The 14,265-nt window shown below is 42.5% G+C and overlaps 1 protein-coding gene across 4 annotated transcripts in view; it reads right to left on the reverse strand.

Moving 5' to 3' along the window:
* Positions 1-14,265, reverse strand: part of MCM10 (minichromosome maintenance 10 replication initiation factor) — a 46,890-nt gene that overhangs the window by 25,631 nt on the left and 6,994 nt on the right. For all 4 annotated transcript variants that reach the window (XM_077758490.1, XM_077758492.1, XM_077758493.1 and 1 more), the window contains exons 5-14: positions 13,837-13,974; positions 12,064-12,238; positions 9,697-9,862; positions 8,356-8,523; positions 7,058-7,174; positions 4,452-4,651; positions 2,681-2,781; positions 1,823-1,936; positions 1,619-1,736; positions 69-297 (exon numbers count right to left, since the gene is read on the reverse strand). In XM_077758490.1, coding sequence (XP_077614616.1) covers positions 69-297; positions 1,619-1,736; positions 1,823-1,936; positions 2,681-2,781; positions 4,452-4,651; positions 7,058-7,174; positions 8,356-8,523; positions 9,697-9,862; positions 12,064-12,238; positions 13,837-13,974 — 1,526 coding nt within the window. The remainder of the gene's footprint in view (positions 1-68; positions 298-1,618; positions 1,737-1,822; positions 1,937-2,680; positions 2,782-4,451; positions 4,652-7,057; positions 7,175-8,355; positions 8,524-9,696; positions 9,863-12,063; positions 12,239-13,836; positions 13,975-14,265) is intronic.

Genomic DNA, 14,265 nt, shown 5'->3' on the forward strand with positions numbered 1-14,265 from the left:
TAAAGTTTGCAATTCCAGTGACGTTCTACAGAATGTAAATTCAAATGTTGAGAAAAGATGCCACTTACCTTTTTGGCTTCTGCTAAAGCACTCAGTTTTGGTCTTGGTGGCGGTGACTCATCAAAAAAGAGAACATCATCTCCTTCCAAGACGCCTCGCCCAAGCTTGGGCATCGATGTGGCTGGTGTTCCTTTCAGGCTGGAGAACTCAGTCCCCGTTTGCGGAGACCAAGAAGGGGCCCGTTGAGAAGAAGGTGGCACAGCCGGGCTCTCAACCTCACTCGAGCTTTGGAGAAATCTTTAAAGAAATATGCAGTCACACAATGTGCACACCTGGGAGACTGCTGGCAGGTGACCCGCTGATAAGTAGTTATTTGTAAAATAGTCCCCTCCTTGGTCAATAATTCAGATTAGCACACAGGAAGAAAAACACTGGCTTTAATAACTCTGGTTTAACTAATTTTTCATTGAATACACTGTTTCACCAACTTAGAACTGATGAGTGTTTTTGCCAACTAGCTTTCTAGCGGGTGCCTCTACAGAAGGCAGTCCTGAAGGTGAGATGTGGGTCAACCAGGTGCCCTAAGTAATACCATTAAAAGGACAGTGCCCCCTGTTTCACACAAGGCCACAGCTCCCATATAATTATTTAGCTCATCTGTAGCCACATAATGCATACTTCTAAAGATATTCCATTGGTAGCTCAAACTCACCTGCCTGAGGCCAAATGTATGCTCGGATTTTTCCAAAGAATTTCCTTGTGACTTAAAGTTGACTCTCCTGTTCACTGAACCATCTTTTAGTGGCCCAGATTTGGGACAGTGTATTGGTTCAAACTGGAGTAGGTCAGGTATGTGTCCAAAACAGGCTCCATCACCCACCAGCTCTCTGGCACTCCGTTCTATCACTCACAAGACTAGGATACTCTGTACTGACAGCTCAGAGCCTGCTTTGGATTCTGTGTCTCCCTCTCTCTCTGCCCTTCCCCTGCTCGCTCGCTCTCACTCTCTCTCTCTCAAAAATAAACATTAAAAAAAAAACCCCAAAGCCTATGAAAAGAGCACCTCACCGGTCAATGTAAGGGACGAGTGAGACACAGTAACGCAGGACACAGCATGGCGCTCTATACCCAATGGGCATCTGTGAACCCCACTCTTTCACTATTCTGAGAACTTGAGTTCAAGATTCTTTGATGTGTTCACCTTCTGCACCCATTTCCACTTGTTTTTGCCACTAGAATGATTCCACTCTCCTGGCCTCATTTTTATCATTTACCTGAACAACTGCAAAATCTGCTCACTGGCTTTGCCTGTACTTACAACACTAATTGTGGCAGAACTAAGAAATGAGAGGAAACAGGTGCCCTTGCACAAAACCCTCTTTAAGCATTTCTTTCTCTTCTTCCCGGGTGACAGTTACTATAACCTGTGCCACCTGGTCTCAGATTCATTTGCCTGAGTCAGAAATCTAGAACCTAAAATGCTTTCTTCTTAGGTTAGGTTAAAATTAAAAAGGTAGCCAACCATCCAAACTCTGAAGCTACATGTTGGAAATCTGTTAAGACGCTCTGAGGATCCCTGAGAGGGGTTATCTAAATGGAATATCAAACCTATTCTTACCGTTTCTGTATTTCTTCTGATCTCTTTTTCCTCATCTCCAGCATGTGCTGTTTCTGCTGCTTCAAGAGGGCTGATGCTGAGACGGACTGGAAAGCAGGTTTCAGGCTCCCTGTCAGCCCTAAAAACACAAGCCACAGGCTGAGGCGCTCCCAGGGACGCGGGGATACAGGTGTGGGCACCAGAGCAGGGGAAGGCTGACTCTACCTGATGATGACCTGGCTTTGGCTAAATGTTGTTTCAAGTTTCTGGCTCCAAATGTAGGCAAGTCCATCAGTTCCTTGAATTCCTCAGAGCAAGACAAGCTCTTCTGGGGTATTCCTGGAATATACAAGCATCAGCTTTAGAGGACTTTAGTTCAGACAGTTTGAGGTCACGCCCAACGTGAGACTTGAACTCACAACCCTGAGGTCAAGAGTGGTATGCTCTACTGACCGAGCCAGCTGGGCACCCCTTGTGACTTGTCACTTTTTAAACTCTGGATTCACAACTAAGTCAGTTGAAAATGAAGTAGATGGAATGCCAAAAGAAAAATGAATCCTTAGTCTCTAACAGCAGACTAGTAGGACTTCTGATGTCAGGACAAATAGATCTTACTTCTAGTGACGATTACCACTGGTGTTGTGTGCTCATTTCATAAACAATGTCTGGATTGCGCACTATGGGTAGGGTCCATGCTGGGCCCTCACCACTGTTAGGAACAAAGCCCCACGTGAAAAGGCCAGAGGTGCCATTCTTTGATTTAGACTTGTTTTCATGAAAAGGTAACTGATGAGTTTGACCAGGAACTGGATACCACAGATTCTAACGCTGGACATTAGGAGTTAAAACGAGACACAAGAAAATTTATGAAGCATACCAGGCAAAGACTCAGTCATGATAATATGTTGATTTTTTTCTTAAGATGCTGCCAGCCAAGCTATCCCTTCAGTTTAGGCCACATCACTCACTTAGTATAGTGATGAGGGAGTATTTATAACTTAGTGTATGAACCGAGACCACTTTCAATCCTAAAGACTAGATAATTAGGCTGCAGAAAGAAATACAGCATCGAGAAACAGTTACCAAGTTTTTGTTGGGTTTCCTGAATGATCAAGTCTGTCCCCTTGACGACCATATTAGTCAGAGTGCTTTGTATTTTCTTTTTAGGAGCAACAGCAGCTGCACTGAAATGATAAGAGTCACACCAAAAGGAAAGTCAAGACACTTCAGTGTTTAGATGAGATAAAGGCACAGACATCTTCATTTACTACAAACTGTCAGAAGTTTCTCACAGAACTCTCTCAGGAAACTTCCTTAATATCACAGTCTTACAGCGCAGCTGGTGAATACATGACATCAGGCAACCTGCAACTCTGGGTGAGGTCACTCTGGACAAGCAATATGGCAAAAGAAATAAAAAATATGCCAATACTTTAATCAAGCAGTCTAGGAATTAATCTTAAAATAAATAAAGACTATGCAAAAACTCAGGTTTTTTAAAAAATTAATTTTTTAAATTTCTGAGAGAGAGAGAGAGAGAGAGAGAGAGCGCGCGCGCGAGAGAACATGCAGTTGAGGGTCAGAGAATGAGGGAGACACAGAATCTGAAGCAGGCTCCAGGCTCTGAGATGTCAGCACAGAGCCCGATGCAGGGCTCGAACCCACAAACCTTGAGATCATGACCCGAGCCAAAGTCGGATGCTCAACCGACTGAGCCACCCAGGCACCCCCAAAAACTCAGGTTCTTAATGGGATAAAATATTGTTTGTAATGTTAAAAGTTGGAAACACCATTAATGTTTACCCACAGGGAATTGTTTTATCACTGACTCACCTAAAAACATACCACATAGACACTAAAAATAATGCTGTGTGTGTACATTCGATAAGGAAAGTGTTAATTATTTTATGTGGGGAAAAGAAGTTACTAAGTATAGGTCCATTATGATCTTATTTTATATTACTAGGAATTGATATACATGGGAAAAAAACATCTAGAAGCCTATTCAGCTTTGTGTACGTGTGTGTTGTGTGTGTGTGTGTGTATTCACATACAGCAAAGAACTAATGATTATCCAGGTAGTGGGATTATACATGGTTTTTATTGTCTCTTTTTGGCTGAACTATATATATATATATATTTTTTATAAGAAAGAGGTATTGCTTTTTGCAGTTTGGAAAACTACAGAAATTATTTTAAATCTTAAAAATGTGCTTGATTTGACAAGATAGGTAGGACATGAGAGTCTTCTTGTCCAATTTCCATTAGACTGGGAACAAAATCTGTTGTTCTTGGACCAATGGTAGCTCACTTGTGCCAGGTCCCCGCCTGTCCTCAGATGTGCCTACAATACAGTGACACTGCCATTGATCACCTAGTTTAGGGACTCTATGCAGGGCCTGAGCTCCCCAGAAGAGAGGCCATGGATGTCTGCCTCGGCAGCACTCCACGCCTAAGGCTTTGTTGCTATCGATTCATGGAGTTAAATGTGGGTTCCAAGAGGTTTAACAGCTCACTTGTGAAGTAAATGACTTCAAGAAGGCCAACATACTTTTTAACAGCCAGACAGCCAGTCCTGACAAAGTTGCACTACGTACATTAGAAGCCAAAGAAGTGTGGGGTCCAAGGTAAAGACCATCAGGACACGACTTACCTAATTTCTCCCCCTGGGTTCTCCTCTCTACCTGGGAATAGAGGAGGTCCTGGTCTACCTTGTGCCGGGCAGTGAGTTATGAAAGATAACACCTGTACAAGTCTCCCAGGACCATCACAGAAGAGTACAACCCCTGGGTTTCTTCTTATAAGGAGCCAAGCAAGATCCCTGTCCCAAAAGGCGCCCCAGAGAATGTCTTACATGGAGGCTGCATACGATGCAGAAGAAACCCCTCCGTAGTAAAAGCCATCCTGACACAGCCGTTCTCTGAGGCCGGTGCCTTTGCGGGCAAACTTCTTCGGAATTCGTCCCCCAGAGAAGGTTGACTGCAGGTCGGCTCGCCGGGCGCTCAGCTTCTTGTACTGGGTCTGGATGTGGTACTGGCAGTACTCACAGTCATTCTGCGAAAGGGAGGGAGGTGGCAACAGGATTAGGGACACACAAGGGAGGACAGCGTCAATAAACACTGGTCCTTTTGCCCAGTTTTGAGGTGCGCTATTCTTTTTTTTTTTAAGTTTATTTATTTTGAGAGAAAAAGCACGAGTGGGGGAGGGAGGACAGAGAACCCCAAATAGGCTCTGTGTGCTGCCAGTGCAGAGGCAAATGTGGGGCTTGAACTCATGAAACCGGGAAATCATGACCTGAGCCGAAACCAAGAGCTGGATGCTTAACCGACTGAGCCCCCTGCAGGTGCCCTTATGGGGCACTATTCTAAGTGCAGAGCCCCCTAGAGACCTCCAAGGCCATTCCTAAAGGGCAGGTATGCAGAGGCTTACTGAAATTAGACCTTAAAAGCTCTAGTTCGATGAAAAAGTGATACTGTTCACCCCATATGACCTCTTTCTACAACAGAAAGAACATCAGCTTCTAGAATGAACCTCGAAAACATGCTAAGTTGAAGAAGTCAGACACAAAAGGCCACATCACCAGAGGATGGAGGTGCGGGGGACAGGGAGAGGTGACTTAATGGGTATGGGTGTTTTTGTGGGGACTGAAAAGGTTCTGAAACTAGACAGCGGGTGGTTCCATAAAAGTAAACATGAGGAGTGTCACTGAAGGGTACATTTTAAAATGCTTTACTGTAGGTTATGTGAATTTTACCTCAGTATGCACTGATATACAAATATACCAACATCAGTGTCAGTGAAACTTTTCTATTTCTCTGGTTGCCCCTTAGAGAAATGCCACTTCTTAAGTGAAGAAAAAAAAGGAAAACAACATGCTCATGTTCTACTGGGTGAGCCCTATTTGCAGGGACAATGGGGTTTTAATGATTGTGTTCCTGTATGGAGATCTGTAAGGCTCTTTTTCCAACTCCCCACCTCCTGCTATTTCCTGCTCAGCAGTTTATCTGTTAGGCAGGAATGAGGGAACTAAATGGAGATGAAACTTGCCATTTAATTCTTTCAGAGCTCAAAGTAGCCCCACGTCACCCCCACTAGGATGGCTGTCATCAGAGATGGACGGAAACAGGTGCTGACAGGGATGTGGAGAATATGGAGCGCCTCTCTCCGTTGGGGAGAATGCAAAAGCCACTTTGGAAACCAGTCTGGTGGTTCCTCAAAAGCCAAAACACAGGGTTACCATGCAACGCAGAAATTATATACCCAGGGAAACTGAAAACGTAACATCCACACAGTAACTGCTACATGAATGCCTCTAGCAGGCAACGAACTAATGAATGAACAAAACTGAGATATCCACACAATGCAATATTATCCAACCACAACACGAGAATGAGTACCGACACATGCTGTAACACGAATGAATCCTGAAGACATGATGCTAAGTGAAAGAAGCCAGACACAAGAGGCCACATATTGTATAATTCCATTATGTGACATGTCCAGAAGAGGCAAATTCAGAGAGAGAGGAAGTACAGTGCTTACTAGGGGCTGAGGGAAGAGGGTAATAGGGAGCGACTGCTAATGAGTATGGGTTTGGGTTTTTTGCTGGGGGGTGAGGGGGTGCAGTACTGAAAATGTTCTGAAATTATACAGTGCTAACGGTTGCAACTCAGTATTAAAACTATTGAATTGTCCACTTTAAAAGGGTGAGTTTTATGGTTTGTGAATTATATCTCAAATTATCATAATTACTATTTCTTAAGCAGCTCTGGCTCAGTTGGTTAGCATCCAACTTTTGATTTCAGCTCAGGTCATCTCAGTGATGACACAGAGGCCCATGTTGGGCTCTGTTCTGAGCGTGGAGCCTGCCTGGAACTCTCTCTCTCGCCCCTCTCATCTGTTTGCACGCACACTCTCTATCTCAAAATAAATAAATATAGGGGCATCTGGGTGGCTCAGTCAGTCAAGCATCCAACTTTGGTTGAGGTCATGATCTCATGGTTCATGGGTTCCAGCCCTGCGTTGGGCTCTGTACTGACAACTCAGAGCGTGCAGCCTGCTTTGAATACGGTGTCTCCCCCTCTCTCAAAAATAAACATTAAAATAAATAAACAAGCATTGGAAAAAAATGTCCTAAGAAAACACATGTTGAAGTTAAGAGACTAAAATAAGGTTTTCAGTGTATTTCATCACAGTGTTTGATCTCTGTCACTACTCAGAATTGAGGGCAAACTAAAATCCCATCTTCCTCATACCTCTTAGTGAGCTGGCAACAAAAGAACACTTTCCTACAAGGTTAAATCCTTCCCTCATCCTTAGTTATTTAAACTGGCATTAACCACACACTGGATTTTCTTACTTTGGTGCTTCCTTTCAGTTCTAAGCTAGGCTATCTACAATCTATTCATATTAGCCCTGTCTTTAGTTAGCAGAAACCATCCCAACAGAATAGAAACCAACCAAATTAACAGTCTGTGTACATGGCTGTCCATTCTTCTTCTTTGCTTTACAGGTTCCCAGGTCAAGAGCTTCACCCATGACCAAGATCTTCTGAGGATGATCAATCGACAAACACACCTGCAGAAAAGACACGGGGCGGGACTTAAAAGCAGACAAAGGTAAGGTCTTTCCTCAGCAAGAATGAGTAAGAGGCTGGTTGGTGGGAGTTAGCAAGGCGTTAGGAGTCTACAGGAATTGGAAGCCAGGACCCTAAAAAATAACTTTAGGAATGGGAGGTAGAGAAGACACGTTCAGTGCTCTACACAATATCCATTCTCTCCTGCATCTCTGCTGTAGAATCCACATTTCCTGTGGGCTGGCCAATGCTCAGCCTCAGGTGAAGGATCCTGCTTTGTTTTCCCAGCATCCCTTGCAGCTAGGGATGGTCATGTGACTGCGTTCTGGCCAAGAGACTGAGGCAGAAGTTCCTCAAAAAAGCAGACAGAGTGGGACTGGTTCACTTCCTGCATTCAAAGGCGATGTGAGGGCGAGAGCTTCAAAGCCATCCAGTGGCCAAGAGGAGGTGGCTGAGAGGCTCACAGACATTGACCCTGACATCACTATATTGCCTATATCGGGCTTATTTATTACGTGAGAAAAACCAACCCCACTATTTACCCTTAAAAGAAACAGTAGGGAAGTTTTTGTTACTTGCAAACACTTCTGAACCAACAGATGAAGATTTGTTGCCATTCTCCGGTGAAAGGGAAGAAGTAACTTTGTCTCTCACTCTCTGGTTTTATATTAATGATAATATGTAGTAACAACAAAATGATGCTTCTTGTGGGTCAGGTGGAGGGAAGATCTGCTGCTATTCACAGGAGACCTCGGTTTGCTCTACTGCTGCTTGAGAAGAGGACTTTATTCTGATTCTGAGCTGCAGCTACAGCTGTACTAACGAATAGAGCCAAGGCCCCTCACCTATAAAATCTTACCTTCTTAGTGCAGCCACAGAAATCTATGGAAAAGATCTAAGGAAATCTGAATATAATAATTCAAAACACTCCAGGAATCTTGGAACTAATTTGGAACGATAAAAGTAAAGTGAGAAAACACTTAAGAGTAGGTGGAAACTCAGAATATTGGTGGGTAAAGAACAAACAAAAAAAAACCAAATGACTGGAACATAAAAGTATGACTCAGGATGCAGGGGTGGACCAGTACAAAATGTTTTTCATAAAACTTGGCTAAGCTGCAAAGAACAAAAAGCAAAAACAAAACAACAAAGCAAAGAAAGAAAACCACGGAAAGATTTTTACCTCCTCAGAACCATCCCTGGGCTTCATGGGGTTAGCGTTGAGCAACCCTATGACAGCACCCTGTTCAGTCTTCCAGAGCTGTTTGTGAACCTCTCCAAACAAGAACAACGACACATACCGCGTCAGGTCACGGAGATCATTCAGTCGCCAGATACTAAATGTTTTCCCCTGGAACAAAAATTTATTCTTATTTTTACTAAAAATATTTTTTAAGAAATTTTGATGTTATATATATACACACACACATATATGTATATATATGTTGTATATATGTGTGTGTATAGAGAAAGAGAGCAAGAGCGAGAGAGAGAGAGAGAGAAAGAGAGAGAGAATGAGTGGGGGAGGGGCAGAGAGAGGGAGACAATCTTATTTTTACTTAAAAAACCCTTATTTTTACTAAATTTTGCACAATGGGCTATAGTGTCTCTATATATGGTTCAAGTACTCTATTGTGGAAAAATATATAAATATAATCCACCCTGAATATACAGTCTTGAGAATGTCTGTTAATTATAAATTAATCCTCCCTCTAGGCTTTAGTATTTATTACCTTTCTCATTTTTAAAAAATGTTTATTTTTGAGAGAGAGAGAGAGAACACGCGCGCGCGCACAAGCGGGGGAGGAACAGAGAAAGACACAGAATCTGAAGCAGGCTCCAGAATCTGAGCTGTCAGCACAAAGCCCAACATGGGGCTCGAACCCCTGAACCATGAGATCGTGACCTGAGCATTTTCAGAGGTGGGAGAGAATTCTGATAGAATCAAAAGCCAGTTCCTTGCTCTTATTTTAAATAAGGAACCAGAAGTCCTTAAAGATTAAAGGTCACCCTAAATCCACATAGTTAAAGGGAGAATGAGGCTTAGAACCCAGATCTTGTGACCCACCAGGCCACAAGGTAATCTTGTTATGCCTCAGTCAACTGCGATTTTTACAACTGTTCCACTCGCTCACAAGGTCGGCAATTTCAGAATTTCTGCAGTTGCCCTCTTACTTCATTAGGCTGTCCAGAGGGTCTGTGAACTTGGCCTCTTCTCCACAAGTGGGATTACAGTGTCACTGGGACAACCACAGGTGTCACCAAAACAATGACAAGTGAAATGCAGCAAAAACAATACAGGGAAAAGCCCAAGGACCCTGTACAACAATTATCTTCTGTAAGTAGGGCACTCTTTCCATACATCCCTCTCAGACAGCAATCCAACCAAAGTGAGGCAACCTGGGAACTTAGGAGCAGCTATTTCAAAATGAACTACTAATGGGCTTGGGCTAGAAAAATCAAGAACATGAGTCCTCACTGTCAGTTTGTGACTGAGCAGCTAAGAAGTCAGTAAGATGCTTACACTATTACAACTCTGTGGAGTGATTTTCTTCAATATAACCCCAAAAGTCACCCAGTCTATTTCTTCCAGCTTCTCACTTGCCATCTTTTCCTTGAGCTGAGAAAGCCTGATCAGTTTTCGCCCGATCATTTTCTTGTTCATCTCTGTGGAGGACACTCGAGGCCGCCTGGGTCAAGAAACCAGCAATTATTAGATTATTATTCTAAGCAGAGATTGCCTGGCATTGTAGCAGTTTGGTTAGAAGAGATGTTACGGGCACAAATTTTCTCTGTAGTCCCTGTTCTCAGGGAGGCTTAGTTATGTAGTACGGACAAGGCAAAGATTTTTTTTTAAGTAGGCTCCATGTCTGACATGGGGCTCTAACTCATGACCCCAAGATCAAGAGTTGCATGCTTTTCCAATTGAGCCAGCCAGGCGCCCCTAAGGCAAAGATTTTTATGGCCGATAAATAAGATAATTCTTAAAGCTGGGTTTGTGCTTCCTTTGACAGAGAAGTGGGGCTTATATCATACACTCTTTTTCTCATAAATTATGTTATGATACTCTTTTAAAAGTGACCTCTTTGACTTTAATACAAAATCATAAATTGATACTACAAAATAAGATATTTAAATTTCATCAATTCTGCAAGAATTTCATAGGGTCTACAATTTCTAACTGGACTTTTTTTTTTTTAACATTTTTATTTATTTCTTGGAGAGAGAGGGAGGGAGAGACAGCGTGAGCAGGGGAGGGTCAGAGAGAGGGAGACTCAGACTCTGAAACAGGCTCCAGGCTCCAAGCCGGCAGTCAGCACAGAGCCCAACGTGGGGCTCGAACCCACGAACCGCGAGATCATGACCCAAGCGAAAGTTGGACCCTTAACCGACTAAGCCACCCAGGCGCCCCTCTGACTGGACTTTTTTAACCTAACACTTCCATACAACAATAAAGGCTTCAATGAATATATTCTTATTCCTAATAACTGGCCAAACACTTGTGGACTTGCAAAAGTTGTTTTTTAGAATATTAATGTGTAGAATATTAGAATATTAATATCTATTCCCTACTTGGTCATATTATATATTCAAGGACAAGAGAAAACAGAAAAAACATGCCTTTTGACTATTTCAAAAGACTTTACGCATGGAAAGTTGTAGAGCTAACTCTGAAGCAATCAGAGAAAAACAATGTAGGTGGATAAACCCTTTCCGTGCCTGATTTCTGTGAGTTAACAGGTTACTATCATGTCACTGCCCTTTGGAGTGCTTTTAGGGCCTGAGATCCTGGTATTACAATTACAAAGAGATGCAAACAACTGTGTGATCCCTTAAATCTGTAGGCCACTCAGAAGCTCTAGCTGAGTAGTTCTGACTTTGTCTACCCCCTTCAATCGACCTGTGCAGTGGACTCATATTCGCAACATCTTTATCTGTGGGTGATTTCAACTGAGAACTTGTTGCAGCAGACAGGATCATCTTTGGAGGGGAACATTTACCTTGGAAAAAACCTTGCCAACACCCTCACTGAGAACCACAGCTTTTGCTGTATTCCATACCATAGACTTTCCCAGATATCATTAAGACACTGAGTACTTTCTTCTGATTTTGGAAGAGTGTGAAGTCTTTAAATATACTTCTACTGTGTGGTGGCACCTACCTGTTCCTGCCCCCAACCCCCAATAATGTGCAATTCAAGATCTTAGCAGTTTTAGTTTAGATTGACAAGGGTTAGGTGTTCCAGAAGGTTGGCACCTAGCTACACAGATGGACTGTACTAAAAGCCATCTGGTCTCGCAGTAAGGATTATTGCCCTGCCCTGGGCTTCAACAGAAGTGTTCATGGAGATGAAATGGACGAGTGGCATGGAGCATGGTAGACTTAAAAGTCCAGACTCTGAACTGAATTGACCCTGGGATTTATTCCTATTTTAACACAGAATATTAATTTCCCCATATAACCAAAGCAAAGGACATAAAATTGCTTTAAAAGTTATTAGAAAGAAAACGAACACAGGTATTTTTCTTAACATTAATTACAAGATGCTACTATTCTGGTTAAACTGTGAATACTTTTATGTATTTAAAAATAGTCTCCATCAATGTTTCTGATTAAATACACTGTTATTTATTTGCTAATTTACTTTTTACAGATACATTACCTTTCACTCATCAAGTAAACAGGAAAGTCTTCTTTAAACATTTCACAAGCAAACTACTGTATATTATGGTTAGTCTTACTGCCAAGTTTTGTCAAGTTCAAGAGCTGTTGGTGTTAAGTGGATTTGCTATACAAACATTATTTCTAGAAGGCTCACTCCTCGGGAAAGAGGACAAGGCATCTGGTGGGGGGCATGAGAACAGAGTGAGAGGCCTTTATGGTTACTGACCTGAGTCTCAGGCCCGAGAAGGCTTCCACAGAGACCACTGTCTGAGCCGGTTCTCCAGAACTCCTGGGGGTCCCTGCACTCTGATCTCTGGTCAACCCACTAGGTTTGTTTCCAGGAGTAGTTCGGAGTGGTTGGGAGAGTGTACTTGTTGTCCCTGAAGATAAGCTTTTGGGCTCTAGAAAATTAACATAAAAATTAAGCGAAAGGAAAATCACATTGACCCCTACGAAATTTGTTTTCATAGAATTCTTTTTAAATCAATATGCAATAACCAAATCTTGACAGAACAAAGGAAGCCCACAAGACCATTATCTGTACTACCCTCCAAATCTCTGCAGTGCAGTCTGAAAGAACTTCCCGAGACAATGCAAATGTTTTAAACCCATGCTGTCTGATATGGTGGCCACAGGGCTTCTAATCAAATGGATGTCTAATTTTACTTTAACTAACATAAATGTAAATAGCCACATGTGGCTTGTGGTGGCTGTATTACAGTGCTGCTTTGAAAAACAGTTCCTTTCTGCAATGACATTGAGCATTCCCTATACACAGCGCTGTGGTAGATTCCATAAGGGATTAAGAGCCCTCCTTCAGGGATCAATGATAAGTGATTTGTGTACAGATCAACTTTTACCTAAAGAAAATCCAAAGTTAAGTCCCTTTTCTTTGTTTTGCGTTTCATCTCATTCCATTTGGTTCCATTACATTTTATTTATAGGGTGGGTCAGGGGGATTTAGGGGGCCCAGGGTAGTCTACTGACTTGCTTGCATTAAATATCCCAGATGTGGTTACTATTCTTATTTATAAGCATTTGATAATGTTCCTGAAGTTCAGAAAACGTGGATATTTTTCCTTAATAAAACTTTACTCTCTTAATTAAGACTGTGTTGTTTACCCTCAAAGAGACTTTGGATTAGTGCTCCTAGGCTAGGAAGCAGGGCAACCCGAGAACTTGAGAATCTCTAGAAAGCATACCCAAGCTCCACTCCCTCAGAACTCTGGACACTGCGTAATGACACACTAATGTCATGGAATGGATGCCATTCATAAGTAGATACATGGAATACATAATTTGTGGTTAAAGAAACCTGAACATTCAGGGCTGCTATTCCCTACTATGAAATCATACACCACTGCTATTCAAAAGGGCCTTTTGGAACCTAAGTGGTCAGTACCATGCTGCTTACTCTGAGCTATGTTATCCAGACCATTTTGTCTTAGATCTTCCAGAAAATTATTTTTTTTAACACTTAAATACTTTTTAATGTTTATTTCTAAGAGAGACATTGTGTGTGTGAGTAGGGGAGGGGCAGAGAAAAGACGAAGACAGAGGATCTAAAGCAGGCTCTGCGCTTTTCTAAAGAATGTACCCTCTGCTTTAATACAACCTCGTTTCAAATAAAACCTAGCCATTAAAAGGAATCTGTGCTTTGAACTCACAAGCCCAAAGACTCGATCTCTGGATTGCACGAGAACTCAATCCAGTGGTTCTACTTACCACAATTCAACTACAGGACTGTAGAGCTTCAAAAACATTTAATTCATTGTTTTAGTAAATACATATTCTGTACCTGAGGGTTTTCTAAGCACCTTGAGATGTAGAGAAAGATTACAAAATAGAGCATATGGCTGTCATTCCCAAACAAACTTACTTTTCTCAATGGGCGGATTCAGACAGACCCCTAGCTGTCCCCTGAAAGTATGACAGTACGAAACTGAATTTTAAACAGAGCCAGAGTAGTGAAAAACTGAGGAGGTCCTGAGGACTATACCTGCAGATGAAACCTTCGGTGTCCGAGCCACCCGCTTGGTTTTTGGTAGAGCAGGGACATCAAGCTCTGCAGAAAAGCAGGTCGACTCCTGAATTCTCTGAACTTTCTTCTCCTTGAGAGGGGGACGTGGAGGCTTAGCTATGTTATTAAAAGGAAATTAACAAGGAAATTTAGAAAGGAACTCAAAGGCTATTTTACCAGCAGCTGAGTGCAGAAGTGATGCTCTAATTTTTCTTTCTGCTTTTTTATATATTTATTTGAGAGCGACAGAGAGAGAGAAAGAGAGAGATGGCACATGTGGGCAAGCACAAGCAGGGCGGGGGAGGCAGGAAGAGAGAGAGAGAATGAATCCCAAGCAGGCTTGGCACTGTCAGTGCAGAGCCTGATGTGGGGCTTGAACTCAGAAACCAGGAGATCATGACCTGAGCC

The sequence above is a fragment of the Crocuta crocuta genome, unplaced genomic scaffold (genome assembly GCF_008692635.1).
Source record: "Crocuta crocuta isolate KB4526 unplaced genomic scaffold, BGI_CrCroc_1.0 scaffold32, whole genome shotgun sequence".
NCBI classification, from domain to species: Eukaryota; Metazoa; Chordata; class Mammalia; order Carnivora; family Hyaenidae; genus Crocuta; species Crocuta crocuta.